At 56.3% G+C, this 25978-nt stretch overlaps 1 protein-coding gene and 1 non-coding gene across 6 annotated transcripts in view; both read right to left on the bottom strand.

Annotated features, from left to right (window-relative positions):
• The window catches only part of CHD5 (chromodomain helicase DNA binding protein 5), a 71741-nt gene that overhangs the window by 39120 nt on the left and 6643 nt on the right, over positions 1-25978 (bottom strand). For all 5 annotated transcript variants that reach the window (XM_059875741.1, XM_024976771.2, XM_059875740.1 and 2 more), the window contains exons 2-11: positions 22141-22268; positions 14086-14265; positions 11236-11354; positions 10302-10540; positions 8645-8769; positions 7331-7454; positions 6098-6264; positions 5700-5921; positions 4497-4703; positions 4059-4270 (exon numbers count right to left, since the gene is read on the bottom strand). In XM_059875741.1, the coding sequence (XP_059731724.1) occupies positions 4059-4270; positions 4497-4703; positions 5700-5921; positions 6098-6264; positions 7331-7454; positions 8645-8769; positions 10302-10540; positions 11236-11354; positions 14086-14265; positions 22141-22268 (1723 nt within the window). The remainder of the gene's footprint in view (positions 1-4058; positions 4271-4496; positions 4704-5699; positions 5922-6097; positions 6265-7330; positions 7455-8644; positions 8770-10301; positions 10541-11235; positions 11355-14085; positions 14266-22140; positions 22269-25978) is intronic.
• On the bottom strand, positions 13565-13637 carry TRNAA-UGC (transfer RNA alanine (anticodon UGC)). Its single transcript has one exon. It is a non-coding gene; the product is annotated as a tRNA-Ala (tRNA).

Raw genomic sequence — 25978 nt, 5'->3', positions numbered from 1 at the left:
AAATTCACCTGCCCCACTTTGGAGGCAGGGAGAAAAATCGGCATTTACGTTTTGAACATGCAATTTAATAAAGGTAAAAAATTGTGGATCAGTTCAGCAGTGGAGGGGCCTCAAGTCACTGTCAGTGAGGGCAGGGGATGGAAGGAGGAAGCATTTCATAATCAAGAGGGTGGTTTTTTCAAATTCTCCCACACTCCCCACCGCTGCTTCCTGATGGCCCTGTTATCAGGCACTGGCATCCTCCTTGAGCCCCCACAGCAGCCTGTGGGGTTGGTTGCTGATTGTTGAGCTCAGGTGCCTGAGAACCAGCGGTGGCTGACAGGCGGGCACAGGGTAGGGTCCCATTTCCCATTAGAAACACAGAGGCACACGGGACTTCCCTGGTTGTCCAGGTGCTAAGACTCCACACTCCCAAGACTTCTAGTTTTCCAACCAGTGGGGCCAGGTTTGATCCCTAAACGACAGAATGATCTCTGTTCATTTCCAAGGCAAACCATTCAATATCACAGTAATCCAAGTCTATGCCCCAACCAGTAACGCTGAAGAAGCTGAAGTTGAACAGCTCTATGAAGACCTACAAGACCTTTTAGAACTAACACCCAAAAAAGATGTCCTTTTCATTATAGGGGACTGGAATGCAAAAGTAGGAAGTCAAGAAACACCTGGAGTAACAGGCAAATTTAGCCTTGGAATATGGAATGAAGCAGGGCAAAGACTAATAGAGTTTTGCCAAGAAAATGCACTGGTCATAACAAACACCCTCTTCCAACAACACAAGAGAAGACTCTACACATGGACATCACCAGATGGTCAACACCGAAATCAGACTGATTATATTCTTTGCAGCCAAAGATGGAGAAGTTCTATACAGTCAGCAAAAACAAGACCAGGAGCTGACTGTGGCTCAGACCATGAATTCCTTATTGCCAAATTCAGACTTAAATTGAAGAAAGTAGGGAAAACCACTAGACCATTCAGGTATGACCTAAATCAAATCCCTTATGATTATACAGTGGAAGTGAAAAATAGATTTAAGGGCCTACATCTAATAGAGTGCCTAATGAACTATGGAATGAGGTTTGTGACATTGTACAGGAGACAGGGATCAAGACCATCCCCATGGAAAAGAAATGCAAAAAAGCAAAATGGCTGTCTGGGGAGGCCTTACAAATAACTGTGAAAAGAAGAGAAGTAAAAAGCAAAGGAGAAAAGGAAAGATATAAACATCTGAATGCAGAGTTCCAAAGAATAGCAAGAAGAGATAAGAAAGCCTTCTTCAGCGATCAATGCAAAGAAATAGAGGAAAACAACAGAATGGGAAAGACTAGAGATCTCTTCAAGAAAATCAGAGATATCACAGGAACATTTCATGCAAAGATGGGCTCGATAAAGGACAGAAATGGTATGGACCTAATAGAAGCAGAAGATATTAAGAAGAGATGGCAAGAATACACAGAACTGTACAAAAAAGATCTTCATGACCCAGATAATCACGATGGTGTGATCACTCACCTAGAGCCAGACATCCTGGAATGTGAAGTCAAGTGGGCCTTAGAAAGCATCATTACGAACAAAGCTAGTGGAGGTGATGGAATTCCAGTTGAGCTCCTTCAAATCCTGAAAGATGATGCTGTGAAAGTGCTGCACTCAATATGCCAGCAAATGTGGAAAACTCAGCAGTGGCCACAGGACTGGAAAAGGTCAGTTTTCATTCCAATCCCAAAGAAAGGCAATGCCAAAGAATGCTCAAACTACCGCACAATTGCACTCATCTCACATGCTAGTAAAGTAATGCTCAAAATTCTCCAAGCCAGGCTTCAGCAATATGTGAACCGTGAACTTCCTGATGTTCAAGCTGGTTTTAGAAAAGGCAGAGGAACCAGAGATCAAATTGCCAACATCCGCTGGATCATGGAAAAAGCAAGAGAGTTCCAGAAAAACATCTATTTCTGCTTTCTTGACTATGCCAAAGCCTTTGACTGTGTGGATCACAATAAACTGTGGAAAATTCTGAAAGAGATGGAAATACCAGACCACTTGATCTGCCTCTTGAGAAATTTGTATGCAGGTCAGGAAGCAACAGTTAGAACCAGACATGGAACAACAGACTGGTTCCAAACAGGAAAAGGAGTACATCAGGGCTGTATATTGTCACCCTATTTATTTAACTTATATGCAGAGTACATCATGAGAAACGCTGGACTGGAAGAAACACAAGCTGGAATCAAGACTGCCAGGAGAAATATCAATAACCTCAGATATGCAGATGACACCACCCTTATGGCAGAAAGTGGAGAGGAACTAAAAAGCCTCTTGATGAAAGTGAAAGTGGAGAGTGAAAAAGTTGGCTTAAAGCTCAACATTCAAAAAACGAAGATCATGGCATCCGGTCCCATCACTTCATGGGAAATAGATGGGCAAACAGTGGAAACAGTGTCAGACTTTATTTTTCTGGGCTCCAAAATCACTACAGATGGTGACTGCAGCCATGAAATTAAAAGACGCTTACTCCTTGGAAGGAAAGTTATGACCAACCTAGATAACATATTCAAAAGCAGAGACATTACTTTGCCAACAAAGGTCCGTCTAGTCAAGGCTATGGTTTTTCCTGTGGTCATGTATGGATGTGAGAGTTGGACTGTGAAGAAGGCTGAGCGCCAAAGAATTGATGCTTTTGAACTGTGGTGTTGGAGAAGACTCTTGAGAGTCCCGTGGACTGCAAGGAGATCCAACCAGTCCATTCTCAAGGAGATCAGCCCTGGGATTTCTTTGGAAGGAATGATGCTAAAGCTGAAACTCCAGTACTTTGGCCACCTCATGCGAAGAGTTGACTCATCGGAAAAGACTCTGATGCTGGGAGGGATTGGGGGCAGGAGGAGAAGGGATGACAGAGGATGAGATGGCTGGATGGCATCACCGACTCGATGGACATGAGTCTGAGTGAACTCCGGGAGTTGGTGATGGACAGGGAGGCCTGGCTTGCTGCGATTCATGGGGTCGCAAAGAGTTGGACACGACTGAGCAACTGATCTGGTCTGATCTGGGGAACTAGGTCACACACATGTGCAAGTAAGATTGCACATGCCACAGCTAAAGTCCCAGCACACTCAAATCAATAAATAAAAAATTAACACAGAGGCTCAGAGCCCAGAAAATGGGAGCCAGCGTTGTGATCTGAGCGGACGACTCAGGTTCTGAAGCTCTGCTCTACCCAGCTCCTGCCTTCAGGACACATGTGGTCTGTTGGACCCCAAGTCACTCTGAGACAGAGCCTCCATGGATCCTACCCTGTGCCCGCCTGTCAGCCACCTGAGCTCAAGAATCAGCAAGAGCTCCCACCACCCACAAAACCAAAGCCAAACTCTTGGAGGCCTTCTGCCTTGGTCTTTTTGTCTGGTCTCTGCAGCCTCTGACCACTGGTACATAGGGAATTTTTGATTGCTCGGTGAAGGACTATCAAGGGCACTGGAACTTGGAATAGTGGCCAAGAAAACAAGTCCTGCCATCAGGGAAGAACTGGGTTCCAATCCAAGCACCCCTGCCTGTTGGCTGTGTGACTTTGGGCAAGTGACTTAACCTTGATGGTGTCCACAAACACAAAGGTAGAAGTAAAAGGCCTACCTCTTGGGTAGATGGCACTCAGTGGTGATAGCTGTGTTATAAAGAGGAGCAAACGTGTACCCACACCCACAGCTCAGGCCCGTTGTGGTCCCCCGGACCCTCCCACAGGTATCAAGCAGAGGCCTAGGAGCACAAGGGTCCCAGCCCCCCAAGTGTCCCGTCTGCAAGTTTCACAGGCCATTCGTCAAGTTGCCCTTTTATACATATGACTTAGGAACTGTTCTACATGAGTGTAACATGTGCATATGCAAGTGTAAACACGGGTGCATACATGTACCCATGTGTGTGAAAACCCCTCCAGCTGGATGGTCAAATCACCAGCAGTGGGTGTCCTCAGCCTCCCCTCCTGCCCCCACCACACCCGTATGTGGTCCTGTGCCCATTTAACAGACTGAAGGGGCCGCGTGTCCAGTGCAGCTCATGCGCCAGGCACACACCTGTGGTTCAGGATGCGGTGGATCATCATCCACTCGGGCTTGATGCCGTAGCGGTAGAAGCGCTCCTCCATCTTGGCATAGAGAGGGTCCTTGTTCTTCCTCTTCTCGCTCTTGCCGTCCTCGTCGCCAGAGCCATAGTCAAAGGGCGGTGGCTCATCCATGTCGTTCTTTCTTTGGTAGTTGCGATACATCACTGTGTGGTAGAGCTCCAGCTGCTTGCGGAGGGGACAGAGGTTAAGGAAGGCAGATGGCCATGACCCCCAGTGTCCCCCCAACCCAGCTCCTCCCCCATCCCCCCAGCCCCCAGCCTGAGTTCCAGGCAGGACAATCCTCACCTTCTTCCTCCCCCTCCCCAGCGCCCAACAATGTCTCTCACTCAGGGAGCTGGCCAGAGCACCTCATGTCCTAAGCACAGCCGCACCTGCCCAGGTACCTCACCTGGAGCTCCTTCACCCAGGAGCAGTGCCAGTAGGAGAGCCCAGCCCACTTGACGAAGAACTCTCTCTCTGGGATGCCCTCCAGGGGCTTGGGCGGGGGTACACCAGGGTCCACGTCAGGCCCCGGCAGCCCCACCATGAAGGGGGCTGGGGGCTCTGTCCACCGCCAGTGCAGGATCCGCTGGACTTTGCCCTTCAGTGGGGGACACTGTGGACAGAGGAAGGTCCCCAGGTTCAGGGCTTAGCTTCAGGTCCCCACCCCGAGGCTCCCTCCAACAGGCTGCTCTGCTCCCCAAGTCAGACAGCACCACAGTGACTCCAAGACACCACCCTGTCCTCAGGAGCCTGCCCATGCCGTGCGGGCAGATGAGGCAATGTGTGTCTGCACACACACACATGCACACACATACACACACACGCACAACGGAAGCCCAGATGCACATGGGGTGACCAAGGGCTGGCCCAGCCCACAGGGTGGAGTATCCAGCACTGGGGGTGGGCTGGGGACATCTCAGAGCATGGACACCTTCAAACACCTATAGTGACTGGAGGGGTGCTCTCCTCTCCCTGCTGAAACCGAGGCTCCAGCCCAAGAGACCTTGTGTGACCTTGGGCAAATCACTTTATCTCCCTGAGCCTCAGTTTTCTCATCTAAAAATGAAAATAACTAAGGCCTGGTACTTGAAAACTCAGTAAGCATTAGAGAGATGCCCAGTAAACAGTGGCTGTTTATGGGCAGTGGCAGGTTTATGACCACCTCTCTTTTCATAGCTGTTTCCAGCGAGTTTAATGGGAATTGAGAAGCGGCGCAGGCCTAGGTGAGGCGACGGGCGGGACTCGAGGTGACTGGAGAGGGCTTGGGACTGAGCAGATGGACTATGGGGCGGGGCCAGAATGGGGAGACGCCTTGTGGGCGGGACCTGGGCGGGCGGGGGCGGGTCGAGGCCTTGGTAGGCTGGGAGCTCAGAGCTGGTGGGTGGCCAGCGGAGGAGCCTTGGTGGCCAGGGCCTGCTGGGGCGGGGCCTAGATGGGTGGGGGCTGAAGGGGGGCTGGAGCGGCCTGGGCGAAGGCCATGGTGGGCGTGGCCTGGATTGATGGAGGCGGGGCCTTGATGGGTGGGACCTTTGTGAGCGGGGCCTTGCCGCAGGAGGGACCTAGACTTGTCGGGGGCGGGGCGTTCGGCGCGGGCCGGCGTAACACTCACAGTACAGCGCGGGCAGAGCCATTCACCGTTTGGGATCTCGGGCAGCGGCGGGTTGAGGCAGTGCAGGTGGTAGGAAGAGGGGCAGGCGTCGCAGCAGAGCAGCTCGCCGCCGTCCTTGCACACGCGGCAGAACTCCATGTGGTCGTCCTCCTCCTCCTCGCAGCCGCCCTCGTCCTCGTCGTCGTCGTCGTCCTTCGGCTCCCACTGGATCCCTTCCTTCTCCTGGAAGAGGGGGGAGTCCAGGTGGAGGCACCCTGGGCCAGGACGCCCCCTCCACCATGGTGCAACCCTCCCTCACACTCGCAACCGCCCCATGTTCTGCCCGGAGAAGACCATGCAGGGGTCTGGAAGACCAGGACTGACAAAACCCCCACCCCCGGCGTCTGCCAAGGGCTTACACAGTGGGGACAGCTCCACTTGCCCTCAGGAGCTTTCTCCAGCTCGGGATCCAGACAGACGAGGTGGTAGGCCCTCGGGCAGGTGTCACACAGAATGATCTCCCCACCCTGCTGGCACACCTCACAGTAGTCCTGGTGGTCCGTCTCATAGCCATCGCCATCATCGACTGGGGAGGGGGCAGAGGCAGTCACGGAGGGCCGTGTCCCCACTCCCCATGCACAACCCATCTCCACCGCAGGCTGTCCCGGCACTCAATAGATGGATGAATGGATGGCGATGGACAGACAGGGTGAACAGAATGACTGAAGAGCAAAGAGGGAAAATTCCTGGGGATCCAGTGGTTAGGACTCTGCACTTTCACTGACTAGGCTCTCGTTCAGTCCCTAATCAGGAAACTAAGAACAAGCCATTGTGCAGGACTTCCCTGATAGCCTGCAATGCAGGAGACCCCGGTTGGATTCCTGGGTCAGGAAGATCAGCTGGAGAAGCGATAAGGTACCGCTCCAGTATTCTTGGGCTTCCCTGGTGGCTCAGCTGGTAAAGAATCCACCCGCAGTGCAGGAGACCTGGGTTCAATCCCTGGGTTGGGAAGATCCCGTGGAGAAGGAAAAGGCTACCCACTCCAGTATTCTGGCCTGGAGAATTCCATGGACTGTATAGTCCATGGGGTCGCAGAGTTGGACACAAATAAGTGACTTTCACTATGACTATGTGCAGCCAGAAAGAAAAGAAAAAATGTAAACGAGTGAAGACATGGATTGAAGACAAGCAAAAGGAAAGAAGGATGGGAGGAAGGAAGGAGGAATGGAAGCAGAAAGGTATGTGGATGGACAGAAAGATGAACGGCCGGATGGATAAAGGGGAGAGAGGAAGGACCGAGATATGGAAAGAGGGAGGCGGGGTGGGAAAGCTGGGCATGGGGGGATAGATGAGTAGAGGGTGGATGACTGAGTGGGTGGACGGTGGATGTGGTTAAGAGACAGTTCCTTCTCCTGTGCCCCTCTGCCATGCAAATGCCCTGGGGCGACTCACATTATGGGTCCCTAATAGATGTGGACCCACTGAGACAGGACCCCCTCTCCTAAACGCATAGGTGAGGGTGGTTGAGGAAACACAGGGGACCTGCCTGGCCTGACTGAGGCCTGAGGATGCCCTTCCCTGCTCCCCAAAGGGGGCTCTGCACCCCACATCCATGTGATGCCCACAGGAACCCTACAAACAGGAAGTCTTACTTCTCTTCTTCTTGCGCCTCCTCTTGCTCTTCTTCCCCAGGGCAGCAGAGCACTCGGAACGCATGGAGGAGCTATGGATGCTGGCGCTGTCGAAGTCCGACTCCTCTCGCTCATCCTCCTCGCTCTGCAGGGGCAGGGGAGGGCCCTATGAGCCCAGAGCTGGCCCAAGGGGCTCGTTTCGAGGCTTCTCAGGCCTGGGCAGAGGGTAGGTTGTGGCAGGGTACCATGGAAGCTCCAGATACAGGGTGCTGTCTGCAGTTCATCTCATCTTGCCACCCAGCTAGAACATCCCCTAGCCCACTGGTCCAGGCTGATGGCCTGCCACCCTCCCCAAGCCCTGCTCTCCAGCCCTCATAACTCTCCCAGGCCCTGCCCTCCACCCTGCCAAACTCCTACACATCCCTCAAGGGGAAGCCCTAGGGACACCTCCCCCAAGGAGCCTTCCCAGATCTCTCCCTAATGAGACCTGTTACACAGCCTGTGTGCCAGGTCCGGCTTATTCCATTTGCATGTCATTGGCTCTCTCCCAGTACATGCCCCTAAACCCTTCCAGACTGTGAGCAGCTCCAGAGCAGGGTGCACCAAAGTGGAGCAGAGGGCCGAGCACCTTAGTCTTGGCTCGAAAGCTAAGCTGAATGGGGACACCTGCTGCTCCATGCTCCCCTCCACAGCAGCTACACTTGAGACCTGTCACTTGCTTCTTCCAAAGGACAAAGAGATGGCTTCCATCCCTGCCCATCTGAAGGGCTGAGAGTTTGAGGGAAGCAGGTAACCTATGGGAGCAGGAGGGAGGGATGAATGCCCCCCATCCCCAGAGAAAGAGGGCTCAAAGGCTCAGACACGGACTTAGGGTCATTCTGAACCGAGTGCCAGAGCTGCCCTTGAAGGGCTGGAGCCCTGCCTGCCCCCACATGCAGGCCTCCTTCCTGGGCCCACTCTCCTAGCAGACCTGGGCATCCAGGCCCCACCAGGACTCTCCCGCCTACTGCCCAGATAGAGAGGCAGCTGGGGCCAAGGGAGCTGGGACTGAGCCTCCAGCTCAGCAGGGTGGGCAGGAGAAAGAGCTGGAGGCATGGACCACCCAGAAGCCACACTCCAGGGACCCTTGAAAGGATCCAGGCTGACCCCCTCACCAGTCAGGTGGGGGCACAGGCCCAGCAGACAGGCATGTAGCATAGGAAGAGAGAGTGGGGAAGGGGAATGGGACCTGCCCCCTGCCTGGTACAGGAGAATGAACTGACAGCCTGCTTTTCAGTCATCCAGTCTTTGCACGGTGTGCACTCCACACACACTCACGCTCACACTCGCACTCACCGAGGACCCCTTCTTCCTCTTGCTGCCGACCCCTCCGAAGCGGAACTTGAGCCCAGTCACCTTTCTCCCTTTACCCTTTTTCTTCACATCCTTGGAGCCTTTGATCTTCTTCCTCACGCCAGGCCCTGAAAAGCAACACGGCTCGCTCACTTACCACCATGCTTTCACTCAGCCTCACAGCAACCTGGTAAGGAAAGGATCATTTCTGCTGTCACCTCTTTTCCAACAAGAAAACTGAGGCTCAGAAAGGTGACATCTTTGCTTAAAGCTGCACAGCAAGTAGCAGGGGAGGCCAGAGCATAACCCTGGTCTGGTCCCGGTCCTAGCCACTGCACTGCCATCTTGGAAACAGCCCTGTCTCATCCCTCTCCCCAGAAAGGAGCTGTCCCCAGTAAAGCCACAGACCCCCAGGGCCACCAGGGCAACCAAGGGCACACCCACCTACCTGCAGTCCATACCTGGGCCCCAGAGGGGTGGGCTAGAGCAGAGACCTTCCCCCAGCAGCCAGCCTCCAGGTTGCCCACTATACCCCCACACTGGCACCACTCAAGACCTTCCCCACCTCTATGGCCAGTAGAGGTGAGGCTGTGTTTTTATGGAGCTGGCCACAGGACAGTTATCCACCTGGGGAGTAATGACCTGCCCCCAGCAGTCTTTCCCACCAGGCTGAGCAGGGAAGGTGGGGGCCTAGAGGCAGGTGGCCTCGTCCGGGGCCCTCCTCTATCTACATCCACACAGAGAGATGGGGCTGGCAGCCCAGCTGTAACCTCAGTGGCGCCATGGAAAATCTATTTCAATTTTTCAGGCTCTGAATAGGCAGCTCAGGGAATCGATAACTCAGCAGCTGGAGCCCAAGAGGAAATGAGAAAGAAGGCTGGCTGGGCAGCTGGCGAGGGAATTGAGCAGGAGCAGGTGCTGAAGACTGCATCACTTGCCCACCAGGGTCCCTGCGGGACCTGGCAAAGGAATGCGTCGTCCCAGAGACCAGAGCTGCTTGGGGCAGAAACAAGAGGTCCCCACAGTCTCCTCCACCCTCCATCAAAACCCTGGTCATGGCACCAAGAAGGTGAGCTGCAGGTGAGCCCACCATTCAGAGTCTGGGGGAGATCAATGGCCCTATCCCCAAGGGGGCCAGAAGCCCTTCACTTAGGGCAGAGAAGCCCCTCCCTGAGAACTTCAAGTCGCAGAGAGCCTCTGCTGTCCCCAGCCAGACACCACCGCGGAGTCCGATTTTGTATCTGGACCTCCTTCTGGGTCTCCCTGGGAGGCCGGCCCTGACCACGCCCATGCCCACTCGGGCCAGACACTCAGAAGAGGGATCAACAGGTCATTTTAGGACTCCTTCTCCTGGGAATGGTGCAGCCTCAAACACAAGAGCCCCCCAACTCCCAGCAGCCTGGGCCACCGCGGTCCCTTCCTCCATACCTGGGAAAACTCCCAAAACTCTGAGCCCACTGTCCCCTCCACTTGTCCACCAGCCCCAGAAGGGAGGCAGGACAGATGTGGTAACATAGGTGAGAAAGGGCGCGTGGATCCAAGGTCAACCAAGGCACTGGGTCCTGGGTAAAGACCGGCCCAGCTGTCCCAGCCGCCCCAAGCTATAGGGTCTGGGGGGCCTCGGACAGCAGGACTGGGTGCCACCCACCCGCAGCCATACCCTTGCCCTCTTTGGTCTTGGCCTTGCGGATGGGCACAGGCTGGGGTGCCTGCTGGGGGCTGATAGCCAGGGGAGGCGCGATGGTGACCGTCTCCACGGCCGCGGCCACTGCCGCTGCAGCTGCTGCCGCCGAGCTGCCCTTGAAGGGGTTGTTGGCACTGAACTCCCGCCATTTGGCACCCAGGACAGTCATCATCTTTGACATGGGGATCTTCGGGTTCTTCTTGGCGATGAGCGGTCTGCACGGGGGTGGGGGGAGGCAGAGGGTGAGGGCAGCCCCATGGAGGGGACGAGACCCCCATGTGACTCCCGCAGGGCCCACCCATCTTCTCCCACATTTGGAAGATGTAGCAAACTGGGAAAGTGGGCTGAATGGAGGGCCAAGGAAGAGGACCAAGCCAGAGACAGCCGTCCACCCGCAACACCCCTGATTTCCTATTTTCAGGGCTAGTCCCCTTCTCATTGGGTTTCCAATTAGAGTTCCCAAGGGCACAGAGATGGCCAGCCCGGGCATCAGGCCACCAAGCGGACCTGGGCTGCCTAGGAGGGGGAATGGCAGGTAGTGCTGACTATGAGATTAGAACCTGCCAGACAGACTCAAGGCCTGGTAAGACCGAAGGCCCAGAGGCAGGGGCCTCCAGCAGGACCCTGGGGGTCCAGTTCCATTTCTTCTAGAGCTGAGAGTGGCCACGGGGTTTAAGACCTCAGGATTGATTGGGGCCATCGTTCCTGGGGGCAGGACCAGCAAGGGAGGGCAGGACCATCTGTGGAAGTGGAAGGTCCTGTCCCTCCTGCCAGCTCTGCCCAGGGTCAATGTCAGCCCAACACTCCCCCAACCCCAGGAGCCCAGGGCCCTGTCCCTCTGGCTCCCCACTTGGTTCCCCCAGGGAGGCTGTCTCCGTGGGTGCCCAGCCAAGGCTCCTCTGAGGCCCACCTGAGGAACTGGCTGAAGGCCTTATAGTTGGTCAGCGTGTGGTAGTCGGCCTCGGAGAACAGGTAGTCCACGTCGTCCAGGCCCCACTCGGCCATGAGCTGTCCCGAGGACTTGGGCTCCTACAGACACAGGGGCCGGAGATGGAATCAAAGGTGGGAGTCCTTCTAACCTGCACCCCCATCCCTGGGGCCCCACCCAGGAGGCCTGGGAAAAGCCGGGGTGATCATGTCTGCAACCTGCAACTTAACAAGAGCAGTTCACACACCAAACTGAAAATATCCTAGAGCACTCCAGGCTGCCAGTCCCTTGAGCAGTAGGAATGGCTCAGATGCCAGCTTACGAGGGGGTGCAGGACCACGTATCTGGGTTTAATGTGGGGGTTTGAGGGGAAGCCATGTGCGTGCCCAGGGCAGGAATAAGTACAGGACTCACTCTCTCTGCCCTAGGCTGTCACCTTGGGGTGATACAGTCACACTTGGACCCTGTGAAAGGACAGGCTGCTGCTGGGTTCTGGGGCCAGGAAGGTGTGCCCTGGCCAGAGTGGAGCATGGGACAGTGGTCCAGCTGGGGGCAGAGCCCAGAGAAGAGCCCTCAGCAACTACTTCACATTGGGAGCAGAGGCACAGGGAGGTGTGTGAGTTCCCAAGGGCACAGAGATGGCCAGCCCGGGCATCAGGCCGCCAAGCAGACCCAGGCTGGCTAGGAGGGGTGACAGCAGGTAGTGCTGACTATGAGATTACAACCTGCCAGACAGACTCAAGTACCAATCTTGGTTCTGCCACATAGTGTCAGTGAGAGGTGAACAAGCTAACTTCACCTCTCTGTGCCTCAGCTTCCCCATCTGTAAAATGGGGGTAAAGCACCTACCTCATGGGAAGGAAGGAGTTAGCAGAGGTCCTTGGAACAGTGCCCTCACTCGGATTCCCCACTTGTTCCAGGCAGCCCAGCCCCGCCCACTGATCCATTCCACCAATCAGCACACACCACTCCCAGGCTGCATCTTTGGTCCAGGTGGGCATGTGACTTAACCAGTCCAGGCAGGAGCAGCCCTAGGTCTCCTATAAGGAAAACTAGGAGACAGGCCAGCTTCCCCTCCTGCTGGACGGGGCAGTGGGAGTCCAGGAAACCCTGAGCTGCTGTTACACTCATTCTCAGCCCTGAAGATGCCTGGGCCTGAACCCAGAGCTGAGCCCACAAATGCAAAGAAACAGGGCCCTGGATCACACCATTGGGTCCCCCGAACTGGAGTCCACTTACCTCGCAGCTCCTGGGGCTGCTGATCTAACAAACCCCTTTGAATCCCTAAGCCCCTCAGGGTTGAGCTGTCTGCTCCAGCAAAAGAAGGCCATCCAGGACACACAATCTCCCTCAGCCCCGAGGGACCCGCTTCCTGGCCTCCCGATCTCTGTAATGGTTCAGAGGTCCTCCCATGAGGGACCTCCTCCCTGGGCCAACCTGCCCCTGACACACAGTCATTCCTGGAGGCATATCAGGCCTCTGCTCCCACCAGGAAGCAGAGCAACAAGTGAGCAAGCAATGGCATCGCTCCAGGATCACCCTGAATCACTCCCATAAGTTCATCTTCCAAAGCTGTCAGTCTCTCAGCTGTTATCAGTCACAGATGATTCACAACACGCCAGCCAGCTAATGAGCTCGCCCCTGGGTGTCAGGGCACCTCAGGCACTTCCCAACTTCAGTGGCTGATAGTCACCACCTCTGCCTCACCCATCAGCCACTGTACTAATATTTACAGAGCGCTAATCTTCAGATCTGCAGCCAGCCCAAACGGAACCTTGGAGAAAGATGGACGGAAGCAGAAGACTCCCAGGTATGGTGCTGTCATCTACCCCTGCCCGCCTTACCCTCAGCCCTTCCCCACTCCACGGAGTGGCCTTGAGATTTCCAGAGCCTTGGCTCAGTCACAGCGCTCCCCACATTCATGTTCATGAGGAAGAGGCTTCTGCCCCTGAGGAGAGCTGTAGGCCCATCGCTACAGCTGCCCTGGCTCACGCTCCCCGGGACACTCTCCTAGACACCCACGCAGGCAGAATTTCAGAATACGTGCTAAGTAAATCCCCCTTCTACAGTAAGCAGAGCTGTCCAGCTGCTGCTGCTTTTTTTCTTTCTTTCTCTCTCTTTTTAAATTTTTGGTTGTACCATGTTCAGTCCCTGAGTCAGGAAGGTCCCCTGGAGAAGGGCATGGCAACCCAGTCCAGTATTCTTTCGTGGAGAATCGTATAGACAGAAGAGCCCGGTGTCCTACGGTCCATAGGGTCGCAAAGAGCCAGACATGACTGAGCACGCACACATGCAATATATGGGATCTTAGTTCCCCAACTAGGGATTGAACCCACACCCGCTGCATTGCAAGTGCAGAGTCTTAACCACTGGACCACCAGGGAAGTCCCACAGCTGCTGCTTCTTGGCAAAAGCTCCGTTTGTTCTATTTTCCCAAATTGTTCCAAGCGTCCGAGCGAGAGGCTCCTGACACCAAACTTGAGTTCAGACCATCACTCCCCTCGGAAACAGCTCTGCGCTAGGCCAGGCAAGACAATGGACATCAGCAAAAGGCTGCCTGACTTCCTCCCCCAACTCCTAACGGTCATCCCATTGTTATTTCTGATGTGTCTGGAAGACTTGTGGATACAGTATTTCTCACAAACTCGTGTCCAACTTTTCCACGTGTGCACATGGATACACTCACACCCCCAGACACATCTGCCTCTACACCCACTGGTGGGAAAGGAGGCTCTTCACGCAGGGGCTCTGGGGTCAGAAGGCAGAGAGCTGGCAGCAGGGGCTCAGCCCCCTCTTGAGTACCTCCCACCCCCAGCCAGGCCTCAGTGTTACCTTGAGACACCCATCTTCATTGTCATCCTCCTCATCATCTTTCTTTTTCCGCTTAGCTTTTTTCTCCTTCTTGTCCTTGAGTTTTTTCTTCTTCTTTTTATTCGGGGAGTAGTCACTGCCTTCACTCTCCGACTTCTCTTCCAGATCCTCTTCATTTTCCGACAGCTCGTCATTGCTCCCCTGGAAGAGAAAGGGGGATGGTGAGGACAACAAGGGCCCCAGGGCTAGGCAGCAGCACTGCCCTAAAAGTGGCCTCCTGGAAGAGTCCGTCAGCCCATGCTTTCTGGATCAGTCTCAGCCACCAGATCACCAAAGCTCCAATCACCTGGAACCAGCACGGGGCAAGGGTCTCATCCCCGACATGACAAACCGTGCCATGCAGGTGAGTCAAGGCATCGTGTGAAGCCAGGCTTTACCCTCACAATGCACAAGCACAGGGCAGCTGTTTGGACGGCCCCGGAGTGAGGTCCAGGCTCTGCCTCAGATTTCTGTGGATTCAGATTGTAACACAAGTGTCACGGATGACACTTGAACACACAAAGGATGTGATGCCCAGAGCCAAAAAACAAAATGCAGGCTAGGCTGGAGAAGGGCCCCTGGCTTCTGCCCCGGACCCCACCTCCGCACGACTCTGCTTATCTTTGCATCCTATGGAGTTGTTTGTGTCAAGTGAAACCTGTGGTTAACATACAGCGCACGTGCTCAGTGCTCAGTCACTTTAGTTGTATCCAACTCTTTGCGACCCTATGGATCATAGCCCACCAGGCTCCTCTGTCCATGGGATTCTCCAGGCAAGAATAGTGGACTGGTTTGCCATGCCCTTCTCCAGGGGATCTTCCCAACCTGGGGATCAAACCTACATACATCTTCTGTGTCTCCTGCACTTCAGGTGGACTCTTTACCCACTGAGCCACCAGGGAAGTCATCCCAGTCTTATCTGCATGTGGGCTCTCCAGAAGCTGCTAAGGCACAAGCCCACCTTCCCCATGGCCCCCATCCTGGCTGCTTCATCTCAATATGAGACAAGGTAATTTAGGCAGCTCTTAAGCTTGGCTTCCTTGATTTAGTTTCCTGTCTGTACAGGCAGAAAATGGCCCATTTATATGGAGATAAGGGTGTTTACAGACAGAGCATCCCCTATTAGAAAGTCACTGTCCCTCTGAGAAAGCTGTGTATTTGGGGTTTTGAAGATGCAAGTGGGCTGAGGAGGCCCCTCCCAGCCGGGGTCTGCAGGAGAGGCCGGGCACAGATGCTCCAAGGAAGATGATGTTTGGCATCGTCATGCTGGTGGTTTACTCTCTCTTCAAGGTGAGCAAAGAGAGGCACGGAAGAGATGAAGAGAGAACTAGGGAGATGAAGGATGTGAGAAGAGGAATGAGGGAGGGAAGCAAAAGAGGAAATGGAGAGGGAGGAGGAAGGAGGGGAGGAGGGAGAGGAGGGGAGGTGGGGGAGGGAAGGAGCAGATGGAAGAGGAGCCGAGCAGACGGAGGGCAGTAAGGACAGTGGGTCTGTCTGTCCAGGCCAGCTGCTGCCCTGTCCAGCCACGTTTACAGTCTGAGAGTCTCTTTCCAGGAGGGAGGTTCTCCCTGAGGTACATCTGGGAAAGGACCCACCGATGGGATCCCTGCACTTCCTGACTCTTCTGCTTGCTCAGCTCACTCTCTGCCTAGGCCGGCTCCCTGCTTCCAAACCTTTTATGCTCATTAAGCTGCTGAGTCAGTGTGCTGGCTGGTGGCTGGCAGGCAGCAGGGCCTGGGCCTTTCCGGAACCCAAGTGTTTCCCAGAATACTGACTCAGTTGGGCACCCTGGGCCCCAGGGGCAGTGCACCGGTCCTGGCGACTGCCAGAGCCTTCCCAGGACAGGACAGCCTCACACGCAATCCTGTTCCCAGGGCTCATAGCCACAGCTCCCAGCTCTGCCTCTGTCCTCTGGGGAGGCAGAGGTCAGACAGCGATGTCCATTTCCTCTGAGGCTGTAGAGTTCGGCCAGCTTGGAAAGAGCACCCTTTGGAAGACCTGAGAGACAGTGCTTACAACCCAGCAAAGGTAAGGATGGGAGGAGGCAGCCACCAGCAGCTTCAGCACCGCGGACAGAGGCTGTGGGGCCCGCCAAGGGAGGGGCTTGGGGCTGGCTCTCACCTGCCCACAGACCAGACCAGGGATGAGACAGGAGGACCCACGACAGGTTCTGGGGCTCCCTTGGGAGGCTGCAGGACAGAGGCTGTCTCTGAGCTATGAAAACCTTGCTAACCAGGGAACTGGGCAAATCACTGCAACACCCTGACCTCAGTCTCCTCATCTGTGAAATGGGGATGCCATAAATGGCAGTAAAAGGAACAAAGGAGGTCCTGTGAAAGAGGGCTTTAAACATTTTGAAATAGGGGAGACTCAAGTACCCACGATGCCCCCAATTCTGCTTGGAAGTATAAAATGCGACCAGGACCACAAGCTGGAGGACCCAACTAGCTTCATCTCCCTCGTTTAAGCAAATCCAGACTGGATTAAAGTCAGGTGCATTGACAGCGCCTGCAGCTGGACAACAGTTACAGTGTAGCTGGGGCCTCCCTGGTGGCTCAGCAGTAAAGAACTCACCTGCCAACACAGGAGACACAGGAGACATGCATTCAATCCCTGGGTCAGGAAGAGGCAACCCTTCCTTCAACTCTTCAACTGAAAGAGGAAATGGCAACCCACTCCAGTATTCTTGCTTGGAGAATCCCCATGGACAGAGGAGCCTGGTGCGCTACAGTCCACAGGGTCACAGAGAGTCAGACACAACTGAGTACGCGTGCGTGCACGCACACACACACAGGCAACAAGAAGGGGCTGTTGTGGCTGCACCTGTGGGGTTTTTCCCTGAGCATCTGCTGGGAGCAGGATCCCAGGCTACCATATCCCAGGTGAAGGAGCAGTGAGCGGTGACCGGCACAGTTCTGAAGGCAGGGCCCAGAGGGAGCCAGAGAGAGGAAGAGGCAGGGAAGGCCCCTCCGGCAGACACTCTGTCTGTGTGTGCACAGTGCAGGAGAAGCAGGCCTGGCAGAGGACCCCAAGCTGGGCACTGCCATGAGGGTTGGTCCAGCAGCCACTCTGGGTCTAAGTGGGGGAGCAGGAGGGCTAAGTTCCTCCTAGAGGGATGAGCTGGAGCTACACCAGGCACATCAGTGGCCCCAATCACCCACTAGGGTGACAACGATGGCAGCCTCCCATTTCACAGAATGGGAAGACCCCTCCTCACCCCGTCTACCTGCATCGAGGAAAGCCAGCCGGAAAGAAGAGGTGGTTCCCCAATTCTCCAACTCCCCACCCATTCCCTAATTTCCTCTGTGCCCTTCCTTCTCCCCTGACCAAAATGAGGCTCACCTTGCCTGGTCCACCCCTATCTGTACCCCAATCTCATCCAAGCCCTCTTGCTCACACAGCCGGGGGCAGGGGGGTTGGTGGCTGGTGAGATGCAGGACAGGTCTTTGGGGATGAGTTTCCCACTGGTACAATAATTCTGTACCCACAGCACTTCTCTGCATCCATCAAGACCAGAGCCTCTTTTCTCCTGTGTTTTCTTTTTCCAAAATCTTCCCTGGCAGACAAAAGGGCAAAAGGAAGGGCAGCACATGGTTCTGAAAACAATTGGAAGAGGGGGCACCCATCAGCAGAACCCAGAGGGATGCAGAGCAGCCAGTGGCCAGAAGGGCAGGAAGGACCAAAAACTAGGAGTAGACCAGCCATACAGCATCTTGAAACTTTCAGGGGTGGTGCAGGCCAAGCCACATTCACAAGGGAGGTACAGGCACAGGACAAAATGCCCTAAAAAAATCCCTAAAGCAACCTCAGCCCCAAGCCACACCTGGGCTCTGAACATCAGGACTCATCAGGCTGTGACCTTGGTGCTGTCCTCTGGGCTGCAGCTGCCCCGGGCATGACTACAGGGGACGCCCCTGATGGTCGAAGAACCCAAGTGAACTTGGAGTCCCAACAGAATCCATGTGCAAAGCTGCCTTAGATGCTACTCCCGAGCTGGGCGTGTGAGGACTTGGGGGTAGGCAGGAGGGGTCTCTGCCCTGAGCCTCGGGCCCACCAAGGCACAGTAAGCCACCAGCGCAGGCCCTGGGGATCCCTAGCTGGCGGCCAGTGTCCACTCTTCCCCCCCCACAGCTCTGCAGATGTCGTCCCATCCAGGCCTTCCATCTCCCTCTCCCTTCCTTCTATGCCTGAACTTGGCACACACCACATCTCTTAAAAAGGAGGCATTTCAACTCAAAAGGAGGGACTCAGAGAGTTGGTCATTCTCAAATTGGGGTCCTTCAAGATTGAGAGGGAAAAAGAAAGAATGAAATATGAGCCTTCCCATTCACAAGTGTTATAAACAGTTATAATTTAGCACTGAATAATTGGTTGCTATGGTAACCGCTGCAGTACAGGTTGAAATCATCTCTCCCTCCTGCGCTGGGTCTGACAAGGAGCTTCATCTACATATGCTCAGGTTCCGGCCGAAGCCCGGTTATTTTATGTAAATCAGGATTCATGACTCGCTGCCTGTCCCCCCACCCAACCCCCTCAAAAGCCTGCTGCTGCATGGGTTCCACCACCCGAGGGGGCCCTCTGCTCCCTCTACCCATGGTCTTGGGTTGGGGCCACCTGGATGGAGATGAAAAGGAGCAAAGGGGTGACATCCCCCCGACCCACATCATGAGAACTCAGATCTGCGGGCGGGTGGAGGAGCGAGCAGAGGAGCGGGCAGTGGGCACATGGCGGCCGAGATCCCTCTCTCCAGCGGCAGCGTGTTTAGACCTCCGAAATCTGACAGCTGCCAAGCCAGGCTCTCAGTGGTGCGGTGGTGGGGGTCAGGGGGGCAGCCGTGGTCTGAGGGCTACATTGGGGGCCTGTCTGGCACTGCCCAGGCCCCTGCAGCCCTCCAGTCTCCCCTGGCCTCCATCCCCTCTGAGATCTGGAATTGCATCTCAGTGCAGAGAAGGAGAGAGGGTGAGGAAGTGACAGAGGGAGAGAGGAGAGGATGGGGGAGAGGGCAGGACGAGGATGAGGTGGGCGGGGAAGAAACGCAGAGGAGGGAAGAGGAGGGCAAGGGAGGCCAGGGAAGAGGTAGCAAGAGATGGGTCCCTCACAAAGGCCAAGTTCCGGCCATAGGAGTGAGAGCTGGGCTCAGAAACAAAAACAAAACCCTGTGTCCAGGTAGGGCTGGAGAAAGGAGACGAGAGGCCTGGGTGATCAGGGTGATCCCAGCACGAGGATGGCAGGCACCAGCCCCCCTGTCCTAAGAAGCCACCAGCCCCTCTCCCCTGGCCGCAAGCCCCTCACCCAGCCCCCGCTTCATCGAGGCCAAGACTCTGCCCACATCCTGCCTCCTTCCTGACCAGGGCCTCAGGGAGGGGCCTGCTGTACCCCGTATCCAGGAAGGCCAGAGAAAGCTCATCCCCACCTGGAGCCAGGAAGGGAGGCCACAGACCCCTGGGGCTCCCCTCATAGGCCTTCATCACTATTTGGGAACCAGGCAGAGACCCAGCCTGAGGCCTGAGACCAAGGGCCAGATGGAACAGCCCACGCTGGCCCAGCCTCCCTCCCTGGGGAAGGAGGAAAGAAAGAAAGAGAGGAAAGAAGCGGTCCCAGGAAAGAAGCGGAAAGAGAGAAATTGCTGAGGACCTGGGGAAGGAGGTGCCTGTGCTCAGCCCCAGGACCCAGAATCCCCTTCCACCCGCGTCCAGGGAGCCCCGGGTCTGGGGGGTGAGCCCAGTGGCCGCAGCAAGTCCAGATTTCACAGCTTCGACCAGGAAGTCGACCCCTGCATCCCAGGGCCCCACCAGCCCCACACCATCTATTCTCTACTCCCAACAAGGACAGACCTGCAGGCCAGGGTGGGGAGAGGAGCTGCAGCAGGTCCCCCCAGTGCAGGGGGCCCAGTCCATTGCATCTCCTTGATGAAGAGCCTCCAGGCAGGGGTCCTCTCTCCTGCCTCCACTTCCCCTCCTGGATAATGGGGACAGGACACTTCAGCTCACAAACCTTCCCACAAGCAGCCCTGGGATTAGGGGTGGGGTGTCCTGGGAGGGGACAGACCTGTCGATCCGGGAGCCCAGGATGCCAGGAGCAGGAGGTGAGGACAAAGCTGAGGTGCAACAGTGATGAAGAGCAGAGTGTAGGACAGGGGTGGCGCTGGGCCCGGCGGAGACTCAGGCCCCTCCGGGGGCAGAAAGGGCAGTTTATATGCGCCCGAGGAGACGAACAGCCTGGCAAGGCCACAGAGGGCAGGGAGAGGCTCAGGGACAGCCTAGGCTAGGAGCCTGGGCAGGGCAGCTGTCCTATGGGGGCTTCCCAGAAGCGAGGACAGCAGCACAGTGGGCAGTCCCGGGGAGGAATGCTGACCCCAAGCTCCGGGGACAGCACAGACAGGACACACCTGTAAGGTTCCAGCTGGAGGAGGCGGGGCTGACTCCTCCCTGCCCCAGTCCCCAAGCTCCTGACAGGCCAGCCCCGGCTGACCACCACGAGAACCCAGGGGCACAGTCCAAGGCAGGCCCCGCCCTCCAGACACTTGTAGGGTAACACTCTGGATGTCCCCAAAGCTACTGGCCTTCCCTGTGGCACTGGTCACATGAAGGCTCCCCCTCAGCCCACATCTGATTTGCCCCCCAACAAGGGGCTGGGGGTAAAGTGATGACCACCCCCCTTACCGCAGACACAGAAGTGAGGCTCAGACAGGTGCAGGCAGTGGTCTGGGGAGATCTGAGGAAGAATCCCACCCAGCATGGCCTGCCCGCCATCACAGGCCCTTTGTCTTCAGGGGTCTCCTCCTCCCCACTCCCTGCAGCATCTTCAAGGACCCTCCAGAGCGAAGTCATAACACTTTGTCCCTTGCACAAAGCCTTGCAAGGGACAAGCCAGAGGCCCACAGTGGCCTTTGAGGCACATCAGAGAGTTCCAGCAGGCTCCACACACACAAGCACATTGCTACTCTGCCCCCAAGGTCACCAAGCCCATTAACACCTCCCCAACAGCCTCCCCTGCGAGGCTGGACCAGGAGGGTCTCCTCTGGACAGGGGAGGCGAGAAAGCCAGAGAACCGACAGCACTTCCCCATCAAAAACCCCACAGTAGCCAGGGGAGGACCAGGCTGGGGGGATAGGCTGCCGGACATCCCTGGGGCCAGATCTCAGCCATGTCGCCATGACCCTGGGCAAGTTCATCTCTTGAGCCTCCTCTGTAAAGCAGGGTGCACACCACCCCCTCCCCGTAAGGCTACCTAGAGGATGGGGTGACTCCAAGGAGCGGTGGCAGCTCCCACGTGGTGGGAGACAGGAGTCCCCACGTTGCCCTAGGATCATCCCTTCTGAGTGCGAGGGGCTTTAAGCTACAAGTCGACCCCAGGTTGCCCCTCTGACAGGAGGTGATGATCATCTAACCCTGATTCCCAAGGTTGATGTCAAGGATAAAGTGATTCTGTGTGGAGTGTTCTGGAAACGTGCACTCAGATTACTTGGAGGAGACCCATCCCATACTCAGGTCTCCTTATTCTTCTCCCACTTCGATCACGTTCATCAGGACCCCAAGTCACAACAAGCTGGATGCAGCAAACCCGAGGGACAGATGCCTGCCAGCAGTGGCAGAAGGTGCTGCCCAGGGCACCGAGGAAGTGGACACGGAGGCAGTGGACACAGATGCAAGTGGCAATAAGGGCCCTTCAGTGAAGAGGTGCAAGCACCGGGGACCCTGTGTTGTCATGGCCCGGGACAGCCTCCAAGGGGGAAAGAATAAACACCCCAGAACACCCTGATTAAGAAGACAGCACACTTGGGCTCTCTGGCGGGCCAGTGGTTAGGACTCTGCGCTTTCACTGCCGAGGGCCGGGGTTCAATCCCTGGTCAGGGAACGACATGAGATCCATCTCGGGCAGGTATCGGTGGGCACTGCTCACAGCAGATGCCAGTTTTGGTGTTCTCACACAAGCTCGGTTCTCAGGACACACCCTCCCTCTCTGGAAGGTTCTGGGTCTTTCTTTGCAGGCCCAGGAGGAGCAGCCAAGCCCCCCAACAGCCCTGGCCCTGCTCACCTCTTTCTTCTTCCTCTTCCCTTTGGACCTGTTCTCCTTGAGCTTCTTGGACTTTTTCTTCTTGGGGAGGCTCACGGGCTCCTCCGGGAAAAAGTCATCGAAGCCTTCAAGGCCACCATCTTCTTCTTCTGGAGGAATAAGAAGGGGGAGGGAGTGATTCTGCTGCTTCTTTTTGGGAGATTCACTCCCCAACCCAGGAACGGAGTGAGAGGCAGGGCCGCTGCCATCCAACTGTCCCAGGCCAGGGCCACCCACACCCCCACCCTGCCCCCATTTAAAGCCCACCCCTTCTCCCTCCATCCAGTTCCCCTGCCCCAACCCCTCAGAGTCATCCCCAGCCCCTCGGGCTGTGTCACACCACTCCACTTCTCTGGGCCTTTCCTCCTGTCATCTGTAAAATCGGACAATAACCATCTTCCTTGCTACAACAGTGCTCCAGAAACTGAAACAAAAACGACTAACTTTGTTGACTAACAAGCTGGGTTTTGTTGACCCGGCTCCTTGGGGAGAAAGCAGCTCCACAGAGTCAGAAAGCCATCTCCAGCTGGCCCAGGGAGGGTCAGGGCCTACCCCTGCCCTCCAGAGGCCCACAGTCGGGCCAGGAGACAGCTCATGAGTGCAGATGACACCACCCTAGGTGATGCCAGGTGGGCCATGGGGCAAGTGCCTGGGAGTTTGGAGGAGAGACCAGCAGGGTGGATGCCAGGACCCCCCTTAATAGGGACTTGAAGGCCACGCTGCCCCCCCACCTGGCCTAGTCCCCAACTGCACCCACGCAGGCCCATCCCCGTCTCGTGGACCCGGACACGCACAGCAGGGTGCCAAACACACTCCACTGGGTGCTCCGGACAGTGTGACAGTCCAGAGAGAGGTGCGTTTTCTAGAAACCGCCTGCCTTTCCTGAATTCCTCGCACTTTCCTCCAGCCGAAAGGCCAGGTGAGCAGACAAGTACGTCATGTGGGCATCTCTGTGCTTCTCACCACCCCCCAAAGGGAGCCTGTGGCCGGGGTCTAACTCCTTACCCAGGATGTCAGGGGGATAAAGGGTATGATCCCTGAGTTCCATGGGGGTAGGGAATGGGAGGGTCCTCTTGGGGGCAAACGGCAGCAAGATGACACAGGAAGAACAAGCACCCAGAGCCATCCCTGCTGGTACAGTGGATAAGACTTTGAGCTCCCAGTGCAGGAGGCCCAGGTTCAACCCCTAGTCAGAGAAATGGATCCCACATGCCACAACTAGGAGTTCACATTCCTCAACTAAAGATCCCACGTGCTAAGTCACTTCGGTCATGTCCGAATCTTTGTGACCCCATGGACTGTAGGGCACAGGGGTGGGAGGGGTATTCACTGGAGCCTGTAGACAGGCTCCTCTGTCCATGGGTTCTCTAGGAAAGAATACTGGAGTGGGTTGCCATGCCCTTTTCCAGGGGATCTTCCTGATCCAGGGATCAAACCCTCATCTCTCATGTCCCCCGCATTGGCAGGCAAGTTCTTTATCACTAGCGCCACCTGGGAAGCCCAGAGATTACTCCATGCTGCAGCAAAGATCCAAGATCCCACGTACTGCAATTATGATACAGTGCAACCAAATAAAGAATTTTTTAAGTATATAAAATGCTATTTAAAAAAAAAAAAAAAAACACCTAGAGAGAGCTACATCTGCTCTTCTGGGATGAAGGAAGATTCCAGAATGAGCCAGTAGAACCTCCAAAGGGTCCACCAAAGGGGCTTCAAGAAAGCCAGTCCCCACACCAGCAGCTTGTCCCCCACCCCCACCCTCATGGCCCATGTGCATGGGGCGGGAGCACAGAGAGAAGCACCAGGGGGTGGGGGACAGGACAGGGAGTCTCACTTAGCCTCAGGCTGGCCTCTGAGAGGGACCCCACTGTGAGACTGACACTGGGAGACCCTGAGGAAGGTGAGACATGCCAGTGCCACCCAGGGGACTTTCCTCTGGGAAATGGACAGTGTCCTCGATGAATCAAATTTAAATAACAGGGCCCTGCCAGGACACCTTTTAGAGCAAAACATCCTGGCTGCTGAATGTGTCAGACCCACAGATGTTTGGACACATATCTGTACCCTGGACACCCCCAACATCCCCCCCATCCTCCACAGGGGTCTACTCCAGGGCCTGGGGGCTTCCCAGGTGGCACTGGTGGTAAAGAAGACAATGCAGGAGACATAAAAGATGTGGGTTTGATCTCTGGGTTCAGGAAGATCCCCTGGAGGAGGGCATGGCAACCCGCTCCAGTATTCTTGCCTGGAGAATCCCATGGACAGAGGAGCCTGGCGGCTACAGTCCAGAGAATCACAAAGAGTCGGGCACAACTGAAGCGACTTAGCACACAGGCAGAGGCCTGAGACCCTGTCCCCAACAGTCACCAGTGGGAAGGGGGAAGGTACCCCCGGTCACACTCTGGATACAGCTAGAGGGTGCTGGTGACTCTGGCGGCCCAGTGAATACCCCTCCCACCCCTGTGCCCTGGAGGGCCATCTCCCAGTCGTTCCACTCCCTCCCAGGGGAAGGTAGGGGCTGCACCACTGACTGGGCACCCCTCTGCACCAGGTTCTCCTCCAAGGTAGCCAGGGGCCTATAGCCTGAGCGCCCCCACCCCGCATCTTGCACAGCAGAGGTCGGTCCACTGGAGCAGGCGGCAGGGCACACCCGAGTCCCAGCCCCTCCCCATCCTGCCAGGTGAACACAGACATGGAGAGAGCCAACTCCAGGAAGGTGAGGGAGCTGCCACGGAGGAAGGAGTGACCTGAGACTGGGCTGAGTGCTGGCCATCCCCAGGAGGCCAGCTTAGGGGTCCTGACCAGCAGAGGGGGGGCAGTGCCAAGGACCCTGTGGAGGGCACAGCTGCTGTGGCTGGCACAAGGGCCAAGCAGTGAGGGTGGGCCCAAAGCTGGGATTCACGTGGGCAGGCTTTGAGGGGAGCTGGGCAGAGGAGGCAGGATCCAACCCCATCTTGTCCCCTGGACCCTGATGTGGGAGGGGCAAGGATTCTCGTGCCAGTTGGAAAGGTGCATGGGCACCCCCAGAGCCATTCGGGAGTGGAGGGCTCCGGGGAACAACGACATGGCTGGCTGGGAGCCAGGCTGGGGATCTGATGCCCGTCCATGCTTGCCCACTCCCCCACCCACCTCCACCTCCCCCGGAGCTGCAAAGAGACCGCCTGGGCAGAGCCGCCCCCGCACCCTGGCAATGCCCAGCACAGTTATGTAACAGGCTCAGCTGATGCAATCGGGAGGGGGCCTCTCCCTCCTGCCTCCGGCCTGCTCCCCACATCCTCCATCCCCTCAGCAGGGCAGTCCCCCAGACTGGGGAGGCCAGCCCAGCACACAGTCACAGACTGACCAGCCAGCAGGCACAGACAAGGGGATGTGCAGGTGGCTGCGAGAGGTTCAAGAAGAAAGCTGGGATCGCCCATGGGCAGTGCCCCATCCTGCCTGGGAACAGGGTAGGGGCACCTCGAGCCTTAAGCGCAGCCCTGGCCTCAGAGGATAAGGCCTCGGGCCCTCTGCCCCTGGACAGATCCCTCCCTCCATTCCCAGGAGACCTCACAGCCCAGGGCCATCTGCCTGGTTAAATCCCTCCTCCGGAAAGTTCCAGACTGGCACACGATGAAGAGGACCCCACCCTGCCCACCCGCATCGTCTTCTCCCGCACGGCTTCTGGTAGCCCTGAGGACCCCCAGGGCTGACCTGCTGTGACAGTGCTTCCACAAACCCCCATAATTCCCGCCCAGCCCTGCCCCCTCCTCCATCTTCTGAGCTTCTTCCAGAACCAGACCTCAGGAGTCATATCCGAGCAACCCTTCCTGGTGCCCCTCCC

Source organism: Bos taurus, chromosome 16 (assembly GCF_002263795.3).
Source record: "Bos taurus isolate L1 Dominette 01449 registration number 42190680 breed Hereford chromosome 16, ARS-UCD2.0, whole genome shotgun sequence".
NCBI lineage: Eukaryota > Metazoa > Chordata > Mammalia > Artiodactyla > Bovidae > Bos > Bos taurus.
The sequence above is the reverse complement of the archived record's forward strand: the minus strand, read 5'-3'. Positions and strand labels throughout refer to the sequence as shown.